General features: G+C 40.7%; 3 protein-coding genes across 4 annotated transcripts; 2 read left to right on the forward strand and 1 right to left on the reverse strand.

Annotated features, from left to right (window-relative positions):
• Positions 1-498: 498 nt before the first annotated feature.
• Positions 499-9,608, reverse strand: CCDC137 (coiled-coil domain containing 137). The gene is made up of 6 exons (XM_032212225.1): positions 9,466-9,608; positions 7,269-7,402; positions 5,971-6,166; positions 4,662-4,744; positions 1,612-1,691; positions 499-746 (listed from the first exon to the last, which is right to left on the reverse strand). The coding sequence occupies exons 1-6, from the start codon at positions 9,534-9,536 to the stop codon at positions 522-524; spliced, it is 789 nt and encodes a 262-aa protein (XP_032068116.1). The 5' UTR covers positions 9,537-9,608; the 3' UTR covers positions 499-521.
• A 97-nt stretch (positions 9,609-9,705) lies between these two features.
• OXLD1 (oxidoreductase like domain containing 1) lies at positions 9,706-12,403 on the forward strand. 2 transcript variants are annotated; one of them, XM_032210705.1, is made up of 2 exons: positions 9,706-9,858; positions 11,845-12,403. In XM_032210705.1, exons 1-2 carry the CDS (start codon positions 9,787-9,789, stop codon positions 12,286-12,288), a joined length of 516 nt encoding a protein of 171 aa, XP_032066596.1. In that variant the 5' UTR covers positions 9,706-9,786; the 3' UTR covers positions 12,289-12,403. The 2 variants fall into 2 exon arrangements, 1 of the variants encoding a protein (XP_032066596.1); XR_004254755.1 differs by having other exon boundaries at positions 9,767-9,887; positions 11,845-11,931.
• A 9,550-nt stretch (positions 12,404-21,953) lies between these two features.
• On the forward strand, positions 21,954-25,111 carry PDE6G (phosphodiesterase 6G). Its single transcript, XM_032211885.1, has 3 exons — positions 21,954-22,135; positions 22,929-22,969; positions 25,035-25,111. The coding sequence occupies exons 1-3, from the start codon at positions 21,990-21,992 to the stop codon at positions 25,109-25,111; spliced, it is 264 nt and encodes an 87-aa protein (XP_032067776.1). The 5' UTR covers positions 21,954-21,989.
• The last annotated feature ends 2,183 nt before the right edge of the window (positions 25,112-27,294 follow it).

The following is a 27,294-nucleotide window of genomic DNA, read 5'->3' on the forward strand; positions in this document are numbered from 1 at the left end:
TAATCCTTTTGGAAATAGGGGGTAGAAATATGTGTGTGTGGTGGGGGGTGTTTTCATGTTACAAATTCAACAAACTGAGATACCAGAAACACTTTTTAAAGAATTTGGTCTGCTCATAAAAGCAAAGCGTGTAAACTTATATTGCTCAGCTGTTATTCTGCTTATCAGTGTTGCTGGTTACTCCCATTCAAAGTGGAAAGGAGAAATGCAGTAGACTTGGTTGGCATTCTACAATTGTAAAGGCATCATATGAGCCAAGGTGGCGCAGTGGTTAAATGCAGCACTGCAGGCTACTTCAGCTGACTGCAGTTCTGCAGTTCGGCTGTTCAAATCTCACCGGCTCAGGGTTGACTCAGCCTTCCATCCTTCCGAGGTGGGTAAAATGAGAACCCGGATTGTTGTTGGGAGCAATATGCTGACTCTGTAAACCGCTTAGAGAGGGCTGAAAGCCCTGTGAAGCGGTATATAAGTCTAACTGCTATTGCTATGTTTCTCGTAATGATAGAACCAGTTGTGCGAACTCAGGCTGGTTTCTTTAGTTTGTCAATGGCAAGAAAGCTTTCCTTCAACTGCTGCTGCTGCTGCTGTTTCCTTTTCTTTATATCCCGATAGGCTTGGACGACCCGTTCTCTCTCCTCTTGAACAATCCTTTGGCGAGCGAGAGAGGCAGGGAATGATTTGTTAACACTGGCTTTTCTGCCAGAGCCCAGAAGAGACGTTAGCAGAAGTTGCTGCCTCTGATCACCCTGGAAGGAAAGAAAAATTGGCTGAAGAATCTGTTCTGACCTAGGCTTCCCCAGCAGCATGAAGCCAAATCCTCGTCCCAATAAACCCTTTATTTAATTTACAGTGAATTCCTCTCCAGCAAAGTCTTTCCTCTCCCATAGTCTTTCAAGATAGTTCCCAATTACCGACCTTAATCAGGCTTGGAGAGTGGCCAGGCCAATATCTTTCAGATGCCGCAACACTTGGCCAGAATGCAGGAATGAACTAATGGTCTCCTGAGAACACCTCTCCACTTTCACTCCTCTTTTATTCCCTATGGGAAGGGCCATTCACCATCCACCTGTGGCTTTACTCCCAAGTCGACCCTTGTTCCTTAGCTGTTCCCTTCGTCTGGCAGCTCTGTGCATGCGCACACTGGGAACAGGCTCCAGCAGTTTGTCTGCCTCACTGATATCTGACTCTGACTCTGGCGCCTGATAACTGGCATATGGCTCTGGCCCCCCTCTCTGCCTCCGACACAGAGTCCTCATCAGAGCCTTCCCCAGACTCCAGGACTGGCCCATGTTCCCCCTCAACCTCCTCACTGTCTAAATCTCCTGCCAGCTCTGCTGGCGGGCCACAACAGAATCATGAAGAGGTAAAAGAATATGGATTCAATCTGAGAACAATCCTGAAGAGAATCTGCTTTAAGAAGAGGATGTCTAAAAAATATAAAACCCTAGGGACAGTTAGCTTAACATAATACCGTTAAATGCCAATCAGTAACCTATTCTGAGCCTTGCTGCTGATCAGGTAAATTCCTCCCACAGCAAAAAACAGAAGCTTGTATGGCCACTGGCACAACTAGAAAAGAGAAGTGGAACCTTGCTCAATAAAATGAGGTACCTTGTCTTTGATAACACTCTTCCTGGGTTTCGCTGTAAGTGTGGGAGGCTGTAGAGCAACTTCTCCAAAATTTACTGAGTCTGTAAGGGAATGGAAAGAAGGCAGCTCCAAATCTGATAATTGTAAAGACCATTTCAAAATAATTCAACATGCTTCTTTCATTATTCCTCACAATCAAGCAAATTTAAGCCAGAAATCCACTCTAGCCATGGCCACCTGTCAAAGGATTGTACTTATTTAACACTCTTTTATGGCCGCCCATGCTCTACATTAACCACAGGCAGCTAATAACAATTTTAAAAAATCTAAAGCAATACTGACACATTACTGCTGGATTGAACAATTTATATAGTCACCCAACTCACAAATGGTGATTCCTGGAAGTGTACAACATTAAAAATCTAGTTAAATAAAATCCATATTATACCGCATCCTCGCATCCAAAAATCAGTCTTCATGAAACTTGTATTGTGATAATATAATACCTGACCTTTGCACTTGGGTCTATGTTTTATTATGTGCTTTGGTCTCAGAGATTCTACCCAGGATTCCCAATGACCAACCTGTGATTCCATTATCCACCATAAGAGCTTTCTTTCCTATAGTGCTTTGGAATAAAAGTTAAGCTGGATTGAAACAAAGAGAAATGAGAAAGAATTGAGTAGTCCCATGCCTTCCATATCACCACTCTATTCTGCACTAAGCATGTTTACCAAGCTCTGATACCAAGGCAACTGTTTCTTATCTCAGACATCAGCAAAACATAAATCTCTCTCCTAGAAGGGACTTGGTGTCAAGCCGCATCCCGGGCTTGCCACAGCAGGGTGGGAAGGAGCAGTGGTGACAGGGCTGTCAGGACAGCTGCAGCAGCGAGGGAGGTGGCTCAGCTGTGCGGCAGGGAGGCGTGGGGAGGACGGCCGTTCCTAGCCACAATCAGCTCAGCAGCCTCAGCAGCAGCAGAGACAATAACAGAATCAGCTGCGAGGTATGGAAGCATGAGATACAGCTGTTTCTGGCCCAACAATCAGCTGGCCCGGAGCTTTGTCACATGACAGCCACCAGAGCGAGGCCAACACTGGGAAGAGGCATGGCTTGCCTACTTAAGGGCTGACTTTGCATCTAACAGAACTGCTAACAGACCTGCTTACTGACTGTTTTGCTGTTGTATGAATTCACTGTGTGTCACAGTCCGGCTGAATAAACCCAGTCTGGAGCTTGGACTCTTTGAGACGTAGTTTTTTCTTAACAAAGTGTCAAAATGTACAGCACACTTACTTTGAAAGTGATGCAAAAGCGAGCATATTTCATAAGAGTGGTATTCTGGCAAGATTAGGCTGATAACCACCTGAAGCACACTAGTGGTTCACTAAAAAGTTTATTCTCCTTTCTGACAAATTACAAAAAGTGGTTTGCTACATAAGCTGCTTCTGCTCTTCCAGCCATGTGCAATGCTTATGATGTGCAGCTGCCTAGATCTGCAGAAACGTGATTGGAACAGATTTTGATTCAGCCGTCCATTTTTTTGAGGGGGGGGGGACAAAAGACTCTTACCAAATAATCAAATCAATCTTATCGTCTAAAACTATGGACTGGTACTAAGCTCACCAGACATGGCTTTTTTTCTGGCTTGCTTTACAATGTAACACTAGACACCGTCATTTATAAACCATGGCTTTCAGTTTAGCATGCTGGGCAGACTCAATCGATGGCTGTTTATTCAATGAGTCATTTAAACCAACCAAAGCTTACTGCAATTTGCAAACCCAGTATTGTATTTATTTATTTATACCCTGCCTTTATTATTTTTATAAAGAACTCAAGGGAGGAAGCACACACAATATTCCTTCCTCCTCCTCCTTTCCCTACAGCATCTGTGGGGTGAATTGGGTTGAGAGACAGTGACTGGCCCAAAGTCACCCAGTCAGCCTTCATGCCTAAGGAGGGGACCATGATCTCCTGCTTTCTAGCCTGGTGCCTTAACCATTAGTCCAAACTGACTCCAGAATATTTCAGAATTTTCACAGTCTTTCCCATATGCAGGCATTTACATACAGCATTTCCCTAGAAAAGCTCCGCATCTGCTTATCACAACCACATTGAGGGCTTTAAATGCTTTGTGATCCAAGTTTCTGAAGTAGCTGTCCATATCATCATGATCATGCATTAAATCTTCAGAGAAAATCTTTCTCTAAATGCTAACAGGACAGATTCATCACAAAAAGAGAGCTTTTTTTGCACGTGTTCTTGCTTTGGAAAGCCCCCTGGAACAGGTCTCATTTGATATCAATTTTATCTTCTTCTTGATTCCACATCAAACGCTCCATACTTCTTTTTCTTGGTTGGTTGAATCATTATGAAGCTTCTTTACTTTGTTATTAATCTTTCTTTAAATCTTTCTTTGTGGCTGCCACACTAGGGTTGCTTATAGATGTGGAATAGTAATTAAATATTTCATAAATTAACTTACTACATCATATTGATAAAATAAATATAACCCCATCCTATACTATCAGCCTTTCCTTCTATATGGAAGCTAGATTAGCTAAGTCACTGGGTTACTGCTAAACAAGTTCAGGGTTTTATCTAATTCTTTATGAAGTGCTACCCAAAATGTACAGAAAAAGTTGATAGGCAGATGGGAAATTTGTTGCAGAGGCTTAGTATGGATGTCTAAATCATTGGTCTTTTTTGTTTTATTTTTGCCTTGGTGTGTGTGTGTGTGTGTGTGTGTGTGTGTGTGTGTACCTGGCTCCTCATTCAAACTTTTGGTAGAGTAGCTGAAGCCCCTTTGAGTTGTGTATGTATGTTTTCATTGTTGGCTGGGTTGTTTTGTTACTTTGTTGTTATTATTATAGGGTTTAACTGTACTTTTTTTACTTCATGGAGTGCCCGAAAGTGCTGGGCTTTGTGCTTTGTACTAAATTAGCAAACAAACAAATAAATATCAAAGTAGTAGTAGTTTTTTTTTTTAATCCATGCAATAGTATCCACAATGATGCAAAAATATTATAAGGTGGTGGCAGTATTTTCTGGGGAAATTATTACTCTACCTTTGAGAAGATCTTTCTCCAGCATTGTTATTTTTTTCTCTGTTTTTTGCTTACGGATTTTTTCCAGCCTCTTCTTCTGAAATCTGGAGAAACAGGCTCCGTTAAACAAAAGTTACAGAAATGTCATAGCTGTCTATGGGCATGTCAAGAAAGAACCATTCACAAATTCAGTCAGACTTGGAAATAGAGAGCCACACAGCTCTCTATACAGGGATAAGAACCAATGTATCCTCTAACCCAGGGGTATCACTTTTGCATCATCACGGTAGCGGCATGTGACATATTGGGACTTTTTCTCCCTTTGCTAAACCGGGCAGGGGTGGGGCCAGCACATGACATATCCGGCCCCAGGCTGTGACTTTGACACACCTGCTCTAACCAATCAAGGATGTTACACTAAGCATGTAAACTTGGAACCACTTTTAAGTTCCATTGCAATTTGTAAGGAGTAGTACGGTCTTAACTGACACAGAATCACGATAAAAAATAAAGATTCCAGCCTGAAAGGAATTGCTAGTACTAACCAAAAGAACAGGACTGAGTTAAGGGACAGAAGAGGAAGAAAAGATATTATTATTATTAACTAGCTGAATACCCGTGCTCCGCTATGAAACTATGTGATCAGGCTTGATAAATCAACACAGCTTGAAAATTAATGAGTAGTTATGACCGGCTTCTCCTCTCCCTTTCTTTCCCTCAGGCTGGCCCCATTAATCCTCTCATATCCCCTTCTCTCCCTCAGGCTTGCCCCAGCAGCCTCTCCTATCTTATCCTCTCCCTCAGTCTAATTCCATAGTATCAGTGTGTTAATAATAATAAAAGAAATATTAATGATCTGATGGTCATTTCGAAAAATCCTTTCTTAGTGAGCACTTAGAAGCCAAGAGAAACATATGTGCCGAATTTCAAGTTTGTAGGCTTTAACAGTTCTGGAGATTTTGTGATGATGCGTGAGTGGTAATCCGCTTTATAGATAGATAGATAGATAGATAGATAGATAGATAGATAGATAGATAGATAACTAATTCATTTCTTCCTCTCCTAAATGGAACAACCTTCAGGAGTTCCTGAAGGATGGAATTCTTACACATTACTTCTGGGGTTAAATGTACATTTGGTGAGCAGAGATCAATAATAACCTGTGAAGCATAATGGCTAGAGAGATTGACAGTGGTTTGGGAAAAAGTTAACTTTATGGAATTGTTATGAGGATGAAATAAGGAAAACTGGATTATCAATGACAAATTCATCTCAAGGCTTTCAGACTACAGCACTGCCCTAATTCAAGGACTGCAAATTCAAACTTAACTCTTTTTTCCTCTGTGACTTTTCTTGGACTTGTATCTCTTTTTCAGGCTCACGCTGTGTCTGGTTTTCAGTGAGAAAGCGCACATGCTCAATTTCCCGGTCCATACGTCTATTGTATGAGTTATCTGTCTCCCCTCGCCGCCTCTTGAACTTTGGTACTGGTATGTCACCCTCTGACTGAGGCTTCTGCTTATTTGCTGCAACAAAAACACAGATGTTATAATCTGCCCAACAACCTTCATGGACATTGTAGGAAACAGGTAGAGCTCTAACCTAGTCACTCTGCAAAACACCAATCCGTAGCTGAGCAAATAAGAGTTATCTGACAATGAATTAACGATACTTAAAAGCAATTTTCTAGGATCTGTAGGAAAAAGGTATTCTGCTATTAACAAGCCATCTTGGATTTCTCTAGCTGTACCGCACCATTATTTTATGACCCATGAGTAGTATTAGAGAGCAACAAAATATAATATTGAACTTATTAATTAGATATGGTACCTACTTACATTGTACCCTTGGTTACTAGAGAACCACTTACAGCAAGCACTTGGAGATCCCCAGCCATAAGGGCATATCTGAAATGTTGGTCACAAAAGAACACGGATTTACAAACTTATTGTCTTCATTTACTCTGTAACTTGTATGCCCTCCATGTAACCTTAAAACTCGGCAGTATACAAATATAGCAAATATAGCATGTTTGTACGCATGTAATACTACTATAAAATAGGGGTGGATTTATTTATCTAATTTATTAGGCTTAGGTTTTGATGATAAGCAGCCTCTTTATTATTTATTTAGAGGGCTGATGGCAAGCTCTGAGGCAAATTGGATAGGCTGAACAAAATATGTGGTTTGAGTCAATATTTTTGCTTAAATTATTGTGTCCTTTCTCTGCAGGAAAAGTGTTCATTTATTTAAAACATTTATATAACCGCCCCTCTTCCAACCAATCCAAAATGGGGATTTTCTCTGTTTTTAAAACTGCTTTAAGTTATGTTGGGGCATAGCCTAGAGTTTTTCTATATTTTCTTTTCCAAAGCATTGAAAAATTGTTCCACTAATTTTCAATGCCATAAAGGAGAGATTAGGGGGAAGGACCAAAAAGGAGAGTGAGGATTCCATGCAGCTCTGCAATCCCAGAGTCTTCCACCCTTCTGATTAAAAAAATCCTTATAAGGCAGACTCCCTCAAACTAGTACCATCCAGGAGAGTTGTCAAGATGACACTTCCCAAGAATTTCTGGCTAGTTGCTGGAACATATACTGAATATCAAATCATAAAGCTGCTTTTTACCAGGTTTCTTCTTCTTGCGGGTGGGTTTTTTTAATTCATTTCGGCTCCTCATGATTTCTCGCAACCGATATGGAATTTCTTGCTGATCCAGGCAATCTGGTTTTGAATTTGCCTTTTTCTTCACATGGCTAAAACTAAAACGAGAGAAATGTTGGTACGGCTAGCATTATTATTGTTATTATTATTCATATAGTCAGCCAGATGTTCAGACTGAGTTTGGCATTTTTGTCTATCTATCAAGTTCTTACCAAAGACCTAGAATAGACAAATCTGGATGTTTGATGGTGTTGCAGATATTGTCGCAGGATGGAAGCAGTTCCAAGTAAAACCTCCTTCTGCAATTGACTGATGGGAAATTTGTCAATGCCTATGGTGTTCAAGTGCTGCTCCAGTTGTTTTGAGACTGCATCCAAGGCACCTATTACTATTGGTATTACCCTTGCTTGCCTTTGCCATAGTCATTCTATTTCTATTTGTAGGTCTTGTATTTTGTTATCTTCTCCAGTTCTTTCTCTTCTATTCTGCTGTCTCGAGACATCATCATCATCATAATCATTTATAAACTTACATAACCTAACCTAGGTGAGTTGAAAGAACCTCTTTAGGACAGATGCAAGCATGTGTCTCACATTTTCATATCTTGCTCTGTAAAGGAATTTCAACAACCTCAATCAGCAGAATGAATGAGATGATGCTGGAAGCACATATATTAGTTTGAATTAGTACCATAGCCAGCCTATATTTAAAGTGATCTTTCAGTGTTCATCAGGGGTGTTCTTCCTACATCACCTTTCAGGTGCCCTCTACATCCTTAGTAGTAGAAAAGCATGTTAATCGACCATAACTTAAAAAAATTGTTAATAACATATTTTTTCTCCACAAAGGAAAGAAGAAAGAATATGTCATGAATATGATATCTTATTGCTATTGCTTACAATCTAATTCAGTACTCCCCATTTTCACAATGGGTCTATTGTAGGAAGTTGAAAGACATGTGGTGGCACATCTCTTTGATCTCTGGTATCATAACAATTACATAATGAGTCACATTCCAAATTGAATCCCCCCTCCAGCATAGAACTGGAGACATCTGTAAGCATTTCCAGGGTGCTGGGAAAGGAGATATAACATATAAAAAACTTAATATCACTGGCTAATAAGTAGGATAAATTATAGCAACCTTCCATAAATAATAATAATAATAATAATTATTATTATTATTATTATTATTATTATGACTTCAGTTCTCAGAATTCTCAGGTTTTATTGATCATAATGGAAAGATGGAAAATGCTAATAAGGAAGAGGTTTTATTATTATGGTTGGTTGCATAGTCTGCCAGATGTTTAGATGGGATTTGGCAGTTTTATCCAACTATTGAGTTCTTTCCAAGGACGTGGAATAGGCAGATGTTATTGCTTGATAGTGTCAAAGTATCATCTCAGGATGTAAATTGTTCCAAATAAAGCTGCCTTTTGAAATCAACTGGTGGCAATTTTGTCAATGCCAATGGTGTTTCAGGGATGGCCCATATGCTTTGAGATTGCATCCAAGGCACCTATTACTATTTGTACTATCTTTGCTTTCTTTTGCCAGTCATCCCACTTCTATTTGCAAGTCTTGTTTTTTGATTTTTCTCCAGTTGCTTCTTCTCCTGCCTCTAGATACTGTCAACACCTAGGTACTACCCAGACTATTTTTTGTCTTTTTTATTGACAATTGTTGAGTCTGGGGTGCTATGTAGCAGGTGTTTATCTATGTACATTTTAAACTTCCAGAGCACTTTTAGCTGCTTCATTTTCTTTTACTCTGCCTGTGTTGGGTCCTCCCCAATTCTTGCAGGCAAAGAGTATTTTTTGCAGATATCATTATTCCATTTTCATATATATCTCAAGATAGCATCCTCACCTAATATTCCTGCCACTTATTTTCCCTACAACAACCGGGCAAGGTGGCTTGGACCAAGAGTGGAGTGAGAGCAAAGAATAAACACGTGCAGAATCAAGCAGTAGCAGTCAAAATCCCAATTAGTTCTACATTCACTGGGCAACCTCAAATATGAATGTTATGATAAGTGAGTTAAGATAAAATTGGTCAACCCTACAGGGCTATTTTTTTTCCTGTCACTGACACAGAATAAGCAAAGCGCTTTAAATTGCACACACAAAGAGAAAGAGATAACCGGATTGATACAGACCTACCACGAGGGAGAAGCCCCTTTCGTGGAGCAGCGGAAGCCACAGCAACTTTCTTCTCTTTTTTGCCCATCGCTGCTTATGACAAACGCACCCACGTGCTGCAATCGCTTCCCAGTTTAGTCTTCCCTTGCTTACGCACTCTATTCCCCCGCCTTCTTCCGGGGTGTGTGTACAATTTCCCCGTCCATTAGCGCCCTCCAATTGGCGGAACTCTCACTTCTATCGGAAGTTAGGACAGAATCGAGATCGCTATTGGGCGAAGGAGACGTCACTCCCGGCAGGGAGCGAAGGAGACAGGGTTGCCTAAGGCGCCCGGAGAGATGCTGCATTTGGGGGTTTTATGCTGGCGCCGCGGGTTGGCGGGGACTTTTGGTACATCAGAAGCGGGTCAGGTGAGAACTTTAGCCGGGAGGATTAGAAGGTAAAAATCACAGTGTAGCTGCGTTCACACAAAACGCTAAAGGCGGGTTGCTTGTTTACCAAATAAACCAAAGTGGTACATTTTCAATTAAACAAGCCCATTTATTTTTATTCTGTTTCAACCACGTGATTTAAATGTCTGATCTTGGCAATGTTTATTTGGAATGCTGTCTTCAGTCCGAGAATCAATCCGAGTGCTGTGAAATAACCCTTACTGTTGAAGGATTATCCTGCCCTAAACTCTCCTTTAAAATCTTTTTTTAATCATTAAAAAATGATTTTTTTAAAAATCATTTCTGATTCTAAGGTCCTTTGAAGTTAGCATCTTCATTAGGATTCAGCAGAGTCCTAAAATAAGGATCATATTTCCAAGATCTCCAGATTCTTTATCAGTACTGGTTGTTCAGCAAAGAGGAATTATCTTGGTATCATAACCACAAAGAGTGCCAAAAACTGCTTTCTGGCTGCCTTCTAGAATAGGACTAGGCAACCAGTTGCCTTCCTGATGTGTTAAGTGTTAATTCTTGTCAGTCCCAGTCAACACAGGCAGTGGCAAGGGATTTGTACTCCAATCCCCTGACCTATCTGGACACAACAGGTTGGAAGCTACATGCTAGCATGGTTTCAGGATTGAGAAAGAAATGTTCAGTATTCCATAGGCTGTTTTATGAAAGTATAAAACTGGCAATTATTCTATAGGTTCCTTCTTAGAGAACAGAAATAAGGAGAAATGGGACGTTGATATAAGTTAAGATTAATTTTAGAGTATGTATTAATTTAAATAACACTTGTATTGGTGCATAAGAAAAAAATCCCAAATCCACACACAGAGAACAGAATATTACCATGAACCAAAACATCTCGAAATTATTGTGGCATCCTTGCCACATTTTCTTTTGGGTCTTTTGTTTTGATTTTTCAGTGTCTAAACTCTAGTAGTGATAACAATTATATGAATTGGTTCCATTCCCTAGCTTTCTCTTTAGATATGCCCTTAATTTAATTGTTTGTTATATATACTTATATGAAACTTTCTGACACAGTCTATGTTGAACTGCTAATTTAATTGACATCTGAAGAAGGTTGGGCAAATTTGTGGAAGATATATCAGTGGGTGGTACTATTCAGAATGGCTGTAGACTTTCTATAGGATCAGAATGGGATGTTGCTAAGTACCATTCACCAGAGGACAGGAAAAGAACAACAGTTTTGCCTTCCAGATAATTTGGCCTTTGTGGGGGGGAAATGCTGAACTAAGGAATCAATACAGTCCTCTCAGCTGCATGTAACAGCCCAATTTTTTCAGTTTACATCTCATCTTTATTATATTTTATAAATAACTCAAGGTGGCAAACATATCAATAAATCTGACTCTTCCTATTTTTCCTACAACAACAACAACCCTGTGAAGTGGGTTGGGTTGAGAGAGAGTGACTGGCCCAGAGTCACATAAAATGCGGCCATCCAGAGTTTTTCTTGAACTAAACTGTAACATGCATTAAAATCCATATTGAAGAAAATACTACTTAAAATATATTCTGGAATAAATACTAGTTTTCTATATGCTATATATTGCTTATATTATCCATTTAAAAATGCATTCCAAAGTCAACTTTCTCATACCAGGTCAAAATGTTTTTAAATCTGAATCTACTTAAATGCATAGTTTTCAACCATGTAAAACGTCACACATCAGAAAGAAGAGTCGGGATCTCACCAGGAACTTGGTTGGTTTTTGTTTTCAGAGCATCGTCAAGATAGTGAAATGCTGTTGCTTACGTACTGAACCAAAAGTCACAAGTGGAACGTAACCCAGATCTTGTAGGCATGATATGTTTCTGGATAAATAAGTGAAATTCTGTAGGTTGTATCTTTGCTTGGTTTGATTTCAAAGATGGATTGGATGTCCTGGAAATAAGAGGGATATTGGGGTTTAATTTTGTTTTTCTTCTTACCAGAAGTATATATACCTGTTTTGGGGCCCTGAGGCTAGTGATACAACAACTCTGGCCCTACTGAAAAGATCTTGCCATGGGAGGCTGGTAAATATAAGCTGCCTCCCTGCAGCACTACTAAGCAGTGGACAGCGTCGCTTCTGTGCAGATGCCGAGAATGGCAATGGGACCCAAAAGGCTGCTTCCCTGAAGGATAAGTCGTGCTCCGAGAAGGAAACAGCTTCTTCGGGGACCTATTTTGCCACCCCACCAACGATTCTCCCTCCCACAACGTGTTGTATGAGTGGATGCCACAACTGCGTCTGGATTGCTTATGCAGAAGAGGTTCTGAAATACTACAAGGATGGTGGCGAGCAAGCTTTGGCTGCTGTGGAGAAACATATAGAGGATGAAAATATTAAAATGTTCCTGAAGATGGAAATTAAGTTCCGTATGAAGAAAGACTGACACTTTTGACCTGATGCACATTTATCCCATAGTTTCGGACTATAGGAGACTTTGAAGAGGAAAAGAGATGATATATTTTATTTTATATAAAGAGTTCTGATGACTGTGTGTCTATTATTGTAGCACTGTCTTCTTTTAAAATGTAATCTACTTAAAACAGAGGTATGATATTTGGCATGACCTGCTATTTTCATGAACTGGGTTTGTGCTTCAAATGTTTTTGGAATGTCACATTGATCTCATACAGTAGATCAGAGGTGTCAAACCTGTGGCATCACGTCATCACGTGACGTATTGCGACTTTCCCCCGTTCGCTAAAACAGAAGTGGGCGTGGCCAGCACATGATGCATCCGGCCCTCCGGCTGCGAGTTTGACACCCTTGTCATAGATGGCATTGTAGTAAAGGAGCTCTGATTTAAGTAGGTAGCTAGGAACAAATGGATCCCTTCTTTGTCAAATAAATACCGTATTTTTCAGACTATAAGAGGCACTTTCCCTCCCAACAAAAAGTGGGTGGAAATGTCTGTGCATCTTATAGACCAAATATGGCCCTGTTGTGGGCCTTCCAACATCCCTCCCTCCCACGTCCCATTTTTGGCAAAAACAGGATGCATAAAGGGTTTGGGAGGACTGCAAAGTGCTCCTGGGGTCTGTGGGGGGACAAAAAGTGGACACACGGAAGCCAAAAACTTTTTTTTCTTGTTTTCCACTTAAGAATCTATGTGTGTCTTATATTCTGGTCCGTCTTATAATCCGAAAAATATGGTATGTACCAAATTTCAGTCCTCACATCTTTTAGTAGAAAAGAGGATCACTCACCACAGTGAACCAGTATCTTTTTCAGTGTGGTTGCTGAACAAGCTGTAATGTGTATATAGATAACCCTAAGCCTTAAAGGTTGGGTTCATACATTATGCTCAGCTAAAAATAAATAGGCCCCGTTGTCGTCTTGCATCATGTCTAAACCAGACGTACAAGATATTCCCAGGAGATTTATTTATATATTGACCAAACATAGCTTTACATTTGTTAGTGTATCTTTGCCTTCAGATCACAGCCATGTAACTCCTTTAGGATCCATTAATCTCCTTTCCCCATCAACTTGCTGAAATGCAAAAGCTCTTGGGCTAACTCTTAAGTCACTCTGAATAGCTATAAAATGCTTACATTGCTCCTCTGTGGTAAAAAAGAAATATCTGCTCCATCTGCCAGCAGGTATGAAACTGCAGAATTGAAGGAAAGTATATTCTGAACTTTGCAATTTATCACGACACTAAATACCATTGCAGAGTTCTACCCTCCTAGCTCTCAGGAAGACTACAACAAACCAGCTGGTCGACTGGCTGGCCAGTGAGGAGCCAATCTGGCCTCATCTATCATCTAGGGAAGAATCTGTTATTCCATTCTCTTTCCCCTTTCATTTCTATTAGGGGCTGAAAACAGGAATATGCTTGTTTTTCATATCTTCACAGCACTTAGAATGTTACGAATATTTTAGGTGAATAATAATGATTGTTTTATTTATTTATTTATTTATTTATTTATTTGGAGTTTTTATATGCCACCCAATCCCAAAGCACTCCGGGCGGCTTAAAAGAAATATAAAAAGCACATAACGACAAAACAATTTAAAACAATAGACACCCCTCATACATTCATTCTAGTCGGGACCGGACCTCAACAGTGAGGTCAACAGCCCCAGGCCTGCCGGAACAGCCAGGTTTTTACAGCTTTTCTGAAGGCCATCAGAGTGGGTATGGTCCGGATTTCTGGGGGGAGCTGGTTCCAAAGAGTCGGAGCAGCCACCGAGAAGGCTCTCCTCCGAGGGCCCGCCAGCCAACATTGTTTGGCCGGCGGCATCTGAAGGAGGCCCAATCTATGGGATCTTACTGGCCGCTGGGAGGTATGTGTCAGCAGGCGATACACTATATCTATGAATCAATTTGGTATAAGCAGAGGTGGTATTCAACAGGTTCTGACCAGTTCTGGAGAACCGGTAGCGGAAATTTTGAGTAGTTCGGAAAACCAGTAAGTACCACCTCTGACTGGCCCTGCCCCCATCTATTCTCTGCCTCTCAAGTCTCAGCTGATTGGGAGGGAATTGAGATTTTATAGTATCCTTCCCCTGCCACGCACACCAAGCCACGCCCACAGAACCGGTAGTAAAACTTTTTGAATCCCACCACTGGATAGAAGGAGTTAAAGCACCAGGCTATTAACCAGGTGGTTGTGAGTTCTAATCCTACCTTGGAGTCAAAGCTAGCTGGATGACCATGGGCCAGCCAGTATTTCTCTTAGCCTTTGGAAGGAGGCTTTGGCAAACCACTTTCGAAAATCCTTCCCAAGAAAACTGAAGGCAATCACAAAGTACATTATAGATTACTTCACAGATGTTTGTTATGTTGGCCTGCTGTCATGTCTGAATGCAGCTATCTTCTGTATTTTACTTTTACTTAGGGATACACTGCACAATTCCATCATCTGCACTACTCTCCTTAAGAAATCTGGATTTTTATTTTGATGTAGTGGCATTAATGCAATGGCACTTTATACAGCAATATTTATTTCCCATACGTACTGCCTTTTCTCCAAGTTAATAAGAGTATGCACAGTATGTAGACAAAGTTTGCATACCCACACTGTGATAATGTGGTATTTGGTTTTTGCTAAGAACAGTTTGTGGATCCAGCACACTTCGTTGTATGCCACTTTTGGTGAGATGGGAAGCTATGATTGATAGAGTAGAATAGATAGATATAGTCTTTTAAGGGTTTAGCATATTTGCAAACTCATCCATTTAACCAGTGAATCATAACTACACTGGGTGAATCACAAATGTAGTTATGTTGGGAAGATTAGTCTGAGACTAATTGAATTGAGCTCATTTGATAAGCTTCACAGCTGAGCATGGAACTGAGCACGGACTGACTAGGTGGCTCAGTGGCTAAGACACTGAGCTTGTCAATCAGAAAGGTTGGCAGTTTTGTGGTTCAAATCCCTAGTACAGGTCTCCTGCATGAGCAGGGGGTTGGACTAGATGACCTCCAAGGACCCTTCCAACTCTGTTACTGTTACTGTTTAAGACCTCCAAGGCCCCTTCCAAGTCTGTTATTAACTGAAGTGACTACAGAACTATACATTACTGTACACTACATTCTAAATTTGTATTTATCTTGTGTTTTTGTTTTCTTTCCCCTGTAGTATTTATAATAAGATGGAAAATTACTGGATTACTGGAACTCATTATGTGGATAGCTTGCTTTTAGCATAGCATGTCATCACCTGTGCTCTTATTCTGTATAGGATGGTTACAGTAAAGTAAGACTACCATATTTGACTTTTTAAAATCCAGGCAACCAGTAGATAGCAAGGAAGAGATATAGAAAATCCTGACTGCTGCCATCTGGAAGTTTGCAGTCTGATCTTGTAGCTGCAGTTCAGCAAACTCTTAGTATATTTTACTGCATTGTGTCAATTCAACCATTAAGTCCGCATCAGTGTGAAGCAGTGGTGGGTTCCTACCAGTTCAGACTGGTTCAGGTGAACTGGTAGTGGTTTGGTGGCCAGTGTCACTGGAACCAGCAGTGACCCAGGCCTGTTATGCCCCTGAACCGGTTCTATTTGTTTTTCATTTCTGCGCACACATAGAAAATTTTTTATTGCACTGTGCATGTGTGCAAAGCGCACGCACAGCACACCCACGAGCAATCCAGCAGTAGTGCCTGCCGGAACACACCCCTGGTGTGAAGCCCTTTCCGTTTATAATTTACAAAGAGACCTCAAATATTTCATGTTTTATACAGAGGGAAACTGAGAAACGTTCTGCTTAGATGACCTTAGCAGTGAATGTCTGCATAGAGAATGCCATAGGAAACAGTGGTGATAAATCTCTTCCTAGTCATTGGCTATGTTGCATAGCTTGTTAAACGATCAGGCTATCAGTAAATGTAATGTGTTCTCTGAATTTGATCTATGGGTCAAACTGTGTTCCGGACAGAGTGTTTTACAATTAGCTTCACCCAAAGTTACTTTCACTTATCACCCCAGGATTTACTTGTTGACCAGCTATGGATGTGGGGTTTGTGGTTAACCTCTGGACAAAACTCAAGAGGCAGAACATCACATGGAAATGGCATATGGGAGGGTAAGTAAAACAGGACCCAAAGGGAACGGAAGGAAATAAATCCTTCTCCTGCCCCTTTCACAGTATCTCTGTTCTATAACACTGACGTTTTTATTTTTAACTGAACAGTAACAAAGAGGAGGCGAGATGTCACCTCTCTTGCTTTAATCGCTGCTTAACAGTGAGTTGTGTTTGGTCTTGCATTGCTGTGTCATCCAGTACCAGATACCATAGCAAGGACATACTTTATCCATGGTTACTGCCTGATTAGCCACTGTGCAGTCAGGCAGCCCTGACCTTTATTTATGAAGTCCTTACACCCACTCTATTGTCAGTATTAGACAAGGGTGAAAGAATTGAATGGCTTACATTGTCCTCTATTTTTTTCCATAAAGTGTCATCAGTTGAAAATAACTTTGGAAGATCTTAGCTGACAACTGCCATTGCTATAACTTTGCAGTCAACGGTTTCTTGCTTTTCAGAAGGACTACAAGAAGATCTTGTTATGGGTTGGATTCGTGCAACAAACCATTTAAGGTTGTAACAAGATGTTTGAACATATCCATTGCAATTGTTAGATAATGACCTATATCCAAATGCATTGTAGGAATCCAAGGATTGGTGGTTGATTCAGTACATACTGGTTAAGCATCAGCAACAGAGTGGTCAATGCCTGGAATGCACTACCTGACTCTGTTGTTACATTTTCAAATCCCCAAAACTGTAACCTTAAACTGCCTACTATTGACCTCACCCCATTCCTAAGAGGTCTGTAAGGGGCGTGCATAAGCACACCATCGTGCCTACTATCCCTGTTCTACTGTTTCCATTTATTCATACCCATTTCATTCATACTCATATTTATCTTATACCTATTATCTTGTAAACGATTGACAAATCAAATAAATAAATAAGCCAAGCATAGCTTACTGTTATGTATGAATGAGTTACAGACAGGGGTATCTGTTGACTTTTTATAGGCAATAAAAGAACAAAACCCAAAGTTTGTGTCCTTGATTGTAAAGCAAATGAGGGAGGTGAGTCCTTGCTTATCATGGTTGTCAGTTGCCCCTGACTAAAAAATAATATTCCCCCACTCCTTAGCCAGATTTCTACCTTGAACGCTTTAAAGAGTAAGATTCCGATGAAAAGAAAAATTGGCAGGAAACTTAACTGCACCTGTTTCAATTTGTACAAAGAATCAATTTGATAAGTTGGCAACCTAGCATGACAATGGTTCCTTTTCACTGGAACAATTCTCTGTGATCATATTAACGGTTCTCTTTTTCAAAACCTACAGTATGAGCCCCATTTCAGAATATACCGGAAGTTGAATGGGTGGAATTTAGGCATTCTTAATTAGATTGTTTCATGTCTAGGGGAACAAGCGGTACTTCTCTGTTTGCCAGAATAACAGTAACTCTGATATCTCCTTTCTTGAAATCTTCTGGATGTCAGGGTTCCAAATAACACCACCAATGAAAGAGGATAACGAGGCCTGAGTTTCCTCAAAGTTCCATTTTATTAGAGATGTCATATTGGCACATCTGGGAAAACCCGAATCTGAAAGCTTCCAGGTTTTCCCCACCCAAGCGAAAGTTCAAGTCCCTGCCCAGCACCCACATGTCCATCACATGGCCCAATTAATACACCATCCAAAACTGGAGATGCCTCCCAGTCACATCACCCCATCACAGCTGCAGGGCAAGATGTCCTTGACTCTCTGAGAAAAGAATGTTATTTAGACTATATCTCACCCATACTTCATATAAGTCCCCCTCCCATTTTCCCACAGTAGAAAATGTGGCAGGCCTGAAGGCCCAAAGTAAAAGATGGTTTCCATGTCTGAAGGTATAGAAAGCATTACCATGGATTCATTTACAGGGTGCTAGAAGTGGGTCTGGGAGTTTTTTGTCTCTAAAGTCAACAGAGGCAAATATTTAAAATGTATCCCAGTAACATTGCTTAAAAATATTTTTGTTGTAATATTTAAACATTAAAAATAGTTCAAATTTTAAAATGGGGTATAGAAAATTGTTCAGAACCCCCTCCATACGGTGAGGCACGCCGACACAAGATTACTGCTAGACAATTTATTCACAGTAAATTAACACACCGACAAGACTTTGGCAGCAACCCAGTCTTCCACAGATAAGAAATACACACAAGAGTTTCTCCAGCATTAGTATATTAGTTGAATCCTGCAAACAGCCTCCTCCCAAAGTCTCTTCTTATATACTCCCTTGGGAGGAGCCTAATCACAACCCTGGGTCCAATTATCTCCTTTGTCTCCTTAATTGCTGCCGGCGCTTATCCCCCCGTCTCTGCCGGGCGTCCAGGACCAATTCCCTCTGAACCTCATGACATCATGGAAGCACTCCCTTTGGCTTTCACTGCTGCTCCATGCCTCAGATGCCTCCTGGTGGCCAAACAGCCTCTCTGGTCCCTGCTCAGAGTCTGAACCCTGTCCAGGGTCCTCCACATCTTCCAGAGCCAACTCATAGGGTCCCTCGCTATCTGAGTCTGTTTGCAGCTCCAACAGCTCCTGCTGGGCCACAACAGAAAATATACAAGCCATCCTCGACGTACAACTATATGTTTAACGACAATACTAAAAGTGATTTATAACTATTCCTCACACTTAAGACGGTCGCAGCATCCCTGTGATCAATGATCAGAATTTGGGTGCTTGGCGACTAGTATGTATTTACAATATTTACAGCATCTTCTAGAGGGTCACATGATTATGATTTCCAGGAGGCTTCCAACAAGCAAGGTGAATAGGGGAAACGGCATTCACTTAACAACCCCTGGCAAAACAGTCATAAAATTGGGTGCAACTCACTTAATAACTGCATCACTTAGTGACAGAATTTCCAGTTCCATTTGTGTTTGTAAGTCAGTGACTATTGTATGACTACTTCCTCTCCCTGACCTAAGCACACAAACTGTAAACAATGTATCTATAAACGAGAGATGATGCTGGATTAAAAACAAGAGTCATAAACCTATTATGAGGAATATAATACATTGTAACACCTCTGAAACCTCCAGAACAAGCTTTGACCAACTACAGATACATATTATAAAGGCTGACTCATACAGACCTGCTATCATTAACATTTGCGATAGGGATTTGAGTGGGTGCATCTTTAACTTCTGGTAAGTAACTGAAAGTTTGTTTTTAGTCACCAGACAATTTATTCCACCCACTTTCCAGCTGTTACATTCTTCTGGAGCTAGTTGTGGCTGTGTTCCAGGAAGGTGATATTCATCTGCAAGGAAGAGACCCAGGTGGGTGGTTTTTAGACAAAGCCCGTTGGAGTAATTCACCATTTTCTGACTAACTTTTCTCCTAGGATAATGAATGTGTTGTGCAATTTAAATGAGGCTAAATGCAAATCTAAATGCAAATGAGACTGAAGTTCCATGGAAGAATTGGAGTATCAAAGCTTCTACAGATTTTGGTAGCCTGAGAAGAGCATCTTGATAGCCACAAAGGGTAATTAAAATAGTGGGCGCTGTTTATACTCATGGATGTGAGAGAAGCAGCTAGGTTTGCAAAATGTTTAAAAGTTTCTAGGAAAAAAAGGTGCAAATGTAAGCTTTTGTGAAGGTAGTGCATTGCAGGTATATTGGAATGATAGATAGATAGATAGATAGATAGATAGATAGATAGATGGATGGATGGATGGATGGATGGATGGATGGATGGATGGATGGATGGAAGATTAGATAGATAGTAGAGAGATGATAGATGGATGGATGGATGGATGGATGGATGGATGGATGATAGGTAGGGGTGTGTGTGTGTGTGAATGTGTCTACTTAGCCCATGAAAAATGTCCCAGGGGTGGGGGATGAACGGCAAATTCTTCCAAATTTAGTTGCTAGATGAATAGTGGAATCCATGATTTCTAGCACTTTACCCTGAAAAGGTAACATGGCTCTTGCAGGGCTGAATTTATCAAGATGGGTGATAGAACAGCTTTGAGAAAATTAATAAGAGCTGATGAAACAAACTAAGAAAACCCTTTTCCATTCTGGGAAATAAGCCTAAAACTACTTAAGGGGGTGGAGCACTCTAATCAGATTAACATCTTTTTCGGGGATTTGAATGTGAGCCTGAGAAGTGTCACCCTGGATGAGACTAATGTTATTTTATCCCATTGTTCTATCTGGACGGCAGCCAATAACAGATGCTAAATTGCCCCAAGTAAAAACCCCTGGATCTGCTGAGGATGTGTCTCTGCACCAAAGCAAATGCAAGGATTCATTAAACCTAGTCTTCTTCTAGAATGATGCCCAATAGCTCTCTCTCTCTCTCTCTCTCTCTCTCCCTCCCTCCCTCCCTCCCTCTCTCTCTCTCTCTCTCTCACACACACACACACACATACACACACACACACCTGTCTGCTGCCACTATTATGCCTGGCAAGTGGACTATCTGCACAATGATTATCAGCAACAAGTTTAGCCAAAGACTCTGGTGAAATATTCTTCTACTTTAGTATCTTAATGTGTCAGACTCATTTCTAGTGATGGAAACAGAAAGCATTAGGTGATCTCAATGCAACAGGAAAATGCTCAAGCAAATCAGATTTTAGCAGTGCCAAGGAAAGAAACCAGATATTTTCTGGATCGCAGCCTGATTTTTCTGATTGGCTCTGAAAATTTAATGTTTTCAGAAGAACCGGTACTTCACCATCCGAGCTACATAAATAGACCCCAGCCAAATATATACATCAAACCTTCCTAGTCACATAATTAAAGCAGAGAACAGTCAGTACGGCACCTGCAAGCACCTCGCACAGGGACAGATCCTATGAAGTGGGGAGGATTCTGCAATCAACTGTTATTTCATTACATAATCTTAGTACATGGCTGAGTTCACATATATGGTATGTTAAATGAACAACTCTGTTGCTTTCTTTTTTCTAGGTCTTAAAATCATAGAGCTGCAAGGGTCCATTGAAATAGTTGACTCCAACCCTCTGATTAGTGCAGGAGTCCAGTTTAAAACATTGCAGATGGATAGTTGCTTAGCTTCTCCCTAAACACATCCAGTGCAGGGGTGGGGGATTCACATTTTTTTACTACCAGTTCTGTGGCCGTGGCTTGGTAGGCATGTAATGGCTTGGTGGGCATGGCAGGGGAAGGATACTGTAAAATCCCCATTTCTTCCCAATCAGCTAGGACTTGGCAGAGAATAGATGGGGCGGGGCCAATCAGAGGTGGTATTTACCAGTTCTCCAAACTACTCAAAATTTCTGCTACCAGTTCTCCACAACTGGTCAGAGCCTGCTGAATACCACCTGTGATCCAGTGGATGAATGAATGACATCCATAACCTCTCAGTTGATTTGTTCAGAAACATTTTCTAATGTTTTAAGTGGATTTGCCTTCTAACAATGTATTCCTTGAAGAGATACCAACAGAGTTTAAAGGTGACATAATTCCACTGGATTTAATGATAGACTTCACAATTATTATTTTATTTTTATTTTCTATCTAACAGATTAACCCACCAGAATCAGGAGGGCTGTTGTTCACAAGTGACACTCTTTCATCCCAGCCATGAACCTCGAAGTTCCAAAACCAGAATTCAAATCTGCCACCAGGGTGACTGGGGGGCCTGTCACTCCCAGGAAAGGGCCTCCTAAATTCAAACAGAGACAAACTCGGCAGTTCAAGAGCAAGCCACCAAAGAAAGGGGTTCAAGGGTGAGATACAAAGTGTTATTTTGCAGGAAGAAGGGAATTCACTTTCTTTTAAATCAAAGACGCCCAACCTGAGTTCCAGCCCCAACTGGCCCTTCAAAGCCACAATGTGACTTCCAGGGCCATACCCACAACTGTTACTCAGTTGTAATGTGTAAAGTATGATAGCAACACATATAGGTAGTCCTGGACTATCAACCGTTCCTCCAATAAGTGTTCGAAGTTACAACAGTACTGAAAAAAGTGACTTAGGACCAGTTTTCACACTTACAACTGTTGCAGCATCACCACAGTCACATGATCAAAATTTGGGCTCATGGCAAATGGCATGTATTTATGACAGTTGCACTGCCGCTGTTTGTCACCTTCCCAGCCAGCGTGTGACAAGCAAAGTCAATAGGGAAGCCACATTCGCTTAATGATCGCATGATTCACTTAACGACTTCAGTGATTTTGTTTAGTAACTCTGGCAAAAAAGGTCATAAAATGGAGCAAAGCTCACTTAACAACAGCCTTGCTTAGCAATGGAAATTTTGGGTTCAATTGTGGTCATAAATCGAGGATTACCTGTACACGTTGCTTAGATATCTGTACGGGTGTTTCCCTGCAGTGTAGCTGCAGACCAATTCCTGAACCCCCTTACATTATTTTATTTCTATAATTCTCTTCTGTCAAAAAGAATAGCTTTTTTAAATCACCCAACCTCTGTGCAACTGAATAGAGAGGTAATATTTCCACAAAGTGATGGTGATTGGAAGCCAACTTTGTAGGAAAATGGTTTCTTTTTCTTTTGCAGGTTTGGTGACGACATTCCCGGTATGGAAGGCTTGGGAACAGGTATGAAGGATTGATTTATTACCTTAACTGAAGTGCTGAAGTGAGGCAGTCAGGTTTCTGCAGGTTCCTTGCAGTTTATCCTTCTCCACATTGCTATGGGCAGGTCCAGATGTTTTCAGGCACGGATGGGATATTTTGGGCAATGTCACAACTCCCATTGAAAACTTTCTACTGTCCATGGCTTGCTTCCTTTGTCTAAATTTACTGAATTCCCTCAGTAAACTCTTGAATTCCTTGTTCCTGTAATTTTACTCCCCTATTATATTTTGGCAGTTATATTTTTGTTCTTTTTTTATAAGGAGTCTTATAAAATATAATCCACAACAGATATTTACCAATTTGTTTTAGGGAGGATCAATCCTAGAACCTGCTCCAAAAAAACAGGGAATTACTATCTAGTAGGCAGATCTGGGCAGAGCCAACACAAATCCCCTGACTCCTCTTAACTGATTTGTATGATTGTTGGTAGCAGCTCCAGACCAGCAGGTGCAAAATGGCCATTTTCAGCCAAATTGTATTCATGGGTATCCTCATATTTTCTTATCTGGAGGTTTTTCCCCCCATCCAGGATTGCAAAAGGAGAATTATATTTATCCAAGTGGTTCTTCCACAGAAATTGGCTTCTGGGGAACATTAGAGTGGGGGACAGGGCAGTACAGTAAGTTTCAGAGTATAAGATGCACCTTTTCCCCCCTAAAAGAGCATGGAAATGTTGGTGCGTCTTATACACCAAATACAGCCATTTTTGGCCTCCTGAGGCCCCGCCCCCACATCCCATTTTTGTGAAAAATGCAGGCTTTTTTGCCTTCCCTCAGCCCCCAGCAGCCCTCTGCAGGCTTTAGCAGGGCTGGGGCAAGGCAAAAATGCCCCCGTTTTTGCGAAAAATGGGCAGTTTTTCACAAAAACGGAGGCTTTTTTTTTTTTTTTTTGCCTTCTCTCAGCTGCCAGCAGCACCCTGCTGAAGCCCGCAGAGTGTTGCTGGGGCTGAGGGAAGGCAAAAACTTTTTTTTCTTACTTGCTTCTTCGAAATCTTGGTGAGTCTTATACACCGGTGCGTCTTATAATCCGAAAAATACGGTAAACAGTTTCAAAAAGTACCTGAGATGCTTTTACTCTTGATTACCAGACAGTCATGAGTTTTGGCAGAAAGGATGTGTGTACCTAGCGCAGAAGGTCCACCCGGAGGAAGTCTAGCAGCACTAAGCTGCATGTGGCACATCTTTTTTTTTAATCAAACTTTTTATTTGTACCAGTGTAAAGGGGCCAGACATCATGCTGAAGTATGATTTGTATTTTTCAATAACATATAGAGACAAACAGTGCTTCAAAAGCTGCTTTGGCATGTGTGAGAGTGCGAAAGTAGCACCTCTCTGAACACCTTGTTGCAGCCTGACAAGTTTGTTTGTGCTTTTGCATGCTTAAGTATCTTCTGGAGGCTGAATTGAAAGCATTGCATAGACCCAGGAATATTATAAGCATCTCCTGGCTATCATCCTATTCCAAAAATGCTATTGGGGCACAAATACCTCTGTTATTCTTTTCTTCTCACAAATGCCTATAAAAGCACTTTGTTTGCAGTTGGGTTTTATGCTACACAGTAAGCTATACTTCCCTTAAGCACTGTTAGTGAATAAACCAAAAATTCGATGGATTCACACAATCCATGAGCCACGATTACACATTAAGCTTCAATGCACATGAACAAAGTCTGCATCCTCAAGCAGTCCGGATCAATCCGTCTGTTTTTTAAAATGTCCTTATTCATTTGGCTGTTTGGATAACTGTTGCAGTCCATTTGATCCTCTGTCCTTTTGTGAATGGCTATATGGAAGTATTGAATTGTCATTTGTATGTAACATCAGCACTAACACTTTGATCAATGGCAGTAAGGTAAACGTAGCCCTCAGTACCACTTCAAAGGACTAAAAAACTGATCATGATCCCATTCCATTGTCTGATTTTTCAAACACCTTACACGCTTTGAAGTCATGTTCATGTCATCAGAAACTTAATGCTGGCAAGAAGCAAGAAGGGTTGAGTTGATATGGGTTCTCCTCTCTTTCAGATATCACTGTGATCTGTCCCTGGGAAGCTTTCAGCCACCTGGAGCTCCATGAACTGGCACAGTATGGTATCATTTGAAGATGTACAAGCCAGAAATGGGCCTGATATATGCCTTTCGTTCAGCAAGCAAGAACAGTTCATGAGCATTCCCATTATCCGTATTCCTAGCCCTGCAAATTCACTATCCCAGTAGTAGCCTTTTGGGGCCTATAGCAATTGCTCATTAAAATAAAATCCAAGTGAATAAATCTTTGGCTTGGTTTCATACTATGGTTCCTGCAAGGATTTCCTTCCCTCCAATTAAACATTTGCATAAAAGAAAGTCACAATGAACCTGAGAAATGACTTCATTTTATACACAGTAAGTCCTACATTTTACAACATTTCCTTCTAATCTTTTTTTTAAATTCTAGTGTTTTCCCCCCACATATGCAGGGTCCCTCCTTTTTTTCTGGATCTTCTGAGTGCCCATTGGTTGTAACAGAAACTGACTGTTGCCCAAACCTGACATCATGGGTTGAGAGAGAATGAATGACCCAAAATCACCCAGCCGGCTTTCATGTCTAAAATGGGAATAGAACTCTCTGTTTCCTAATTTATAGCCTGGTGTCTTAACCACTAACCAAAACTGGCCCTCTTTCCTTCTGATCTGTCCCTTGGATCATAAAAACTTTATGCAGTAGCTGATGTAACTGAAAACTATTGCAATATTCATTGCTTATGTAAGATGCCAGCAATTGAAGGTCCAGGAGATGGACTGCAGTGATGCACCTTTAAAAGAAATCTGAATAATTACAGATTTACATTTGCACAAAATACAAATATTGAAAATGTTAATATGCTTCGCCTGTATAATCTTGAAACTTTCAACTAAGAATAAACAGAATAAAATGTTTGGACAAGATAAATATTTATTTAAATGAAACTCTACTTCCTTTTTAGTGGAGGAGACATACTTTCAAGGAATTCAACAGTGTTTGCTTCTAGATAAATGAATACAGAATTCCAACCTCAATTTCTCCACCACACATAAAGCCATTAACTTTGAGAAGGGATGGCTGTATTGTTGCTATGTAACAATTGATGCAATTAGTTCTATGAGCCAAAAGTTGTTGATTGTAGACATTAAAATATGACACTGAATAGATTTAAGAAAGTAAGCATTATATATATAATTAATGAAGAAAAAACTTATTTACAACCAGGACTGAATGAAGCATATAAGGAAAATATTATATTAGGGCAATATAAGTATCTTTGGAAAGCTCATCTTTGGTAAGATCACACTTGGAATACTGCACCCAGTTTTGGTCATCACAATACAAAAGAATGAGGTCATGCAGAATGAGTAACAAAAATGATTAGGGAGATGGAGGCTAGATAGTTTGATGAATGTTTGCAGGAGCTACATACATCTAATCTAATGAACAGAAGGATCAGGGGTGACATGATAGCGGTCTTCCAAAATTTGATGGGCTGTCACAAAAAAGAGGGAATCAACCTATTCTCCAAAGCACCTGAAGGCAGAACAAGAAGTTATGGATGGGACAACCAACCTAGAAATAAGATGAAATTTCCTGATAGTGAAAACAATTAAAGTCTTGCCTCCATAACTTGGAGGTGCTCCAACACTGGATGTCTTAAGAAGAGATTAGACAGCTATTTGTCCAGAATGGTATAGGATCGCCTGCTTGAGCAGGGGATTGGATAGGAAAACCTCCAAGGTCTCCTCTTACTCTATTGTTCTGTATTCTGTGAGATATGGCAAAGTAGTGGCATTTGTGCCTTTTGCATTTCGGCCCCTCAGTCTCTCCTGAGTGGAGATCTGCTACAATATGCAACTCTGAATTATTGTACTTTCACTTCAGAAAGGTGTGAGAAAGAATGAGAAGGGACAACGTGTTCCTATTTTTGCTTCTTCTTGTTTTGGAAACATGTACCTGGATTGGAGGGACGTGGTGGCTCAGTGACTAAGACGATGAGCTTGTTGATCAGAAATTTGGCAGTTCGGCGGTTAGAATCCCTAGCACCACGTAACTGAGTGAGCTCCCATTACTTGTCCCAGTCTCTGCCAACCTAGCAGTTCGAAAGCATGTAAAAATGCAAATAGAAAAATAGCAACTACCTTTGGTGGGAAAGTAACAGCGCTCCGGGTGCCTTCGGTATTTAGTCATGCCAGCTGCACGACCACGGAGATGTCTTTGGACAGCTCTGGCTCTTCGACTTTGAAACGGAGATGAGCACTGCCCCCTAGAGCTGGA

This window comes from Thamnophis elegans, chromosome 2 (assembly GCF_009769535.1).
Source record: "Thamnophis elegans isolate rThaEle1 chromosome 2, rThaEle1.pri, whole genome shotgun sequence".
Taxonomy (NCBI): Eukaryota; Metazoa; Chordata; class Lepidosauria; order Squamata; family Colubridae; genus Thamnophis; species Thamnophis elegans.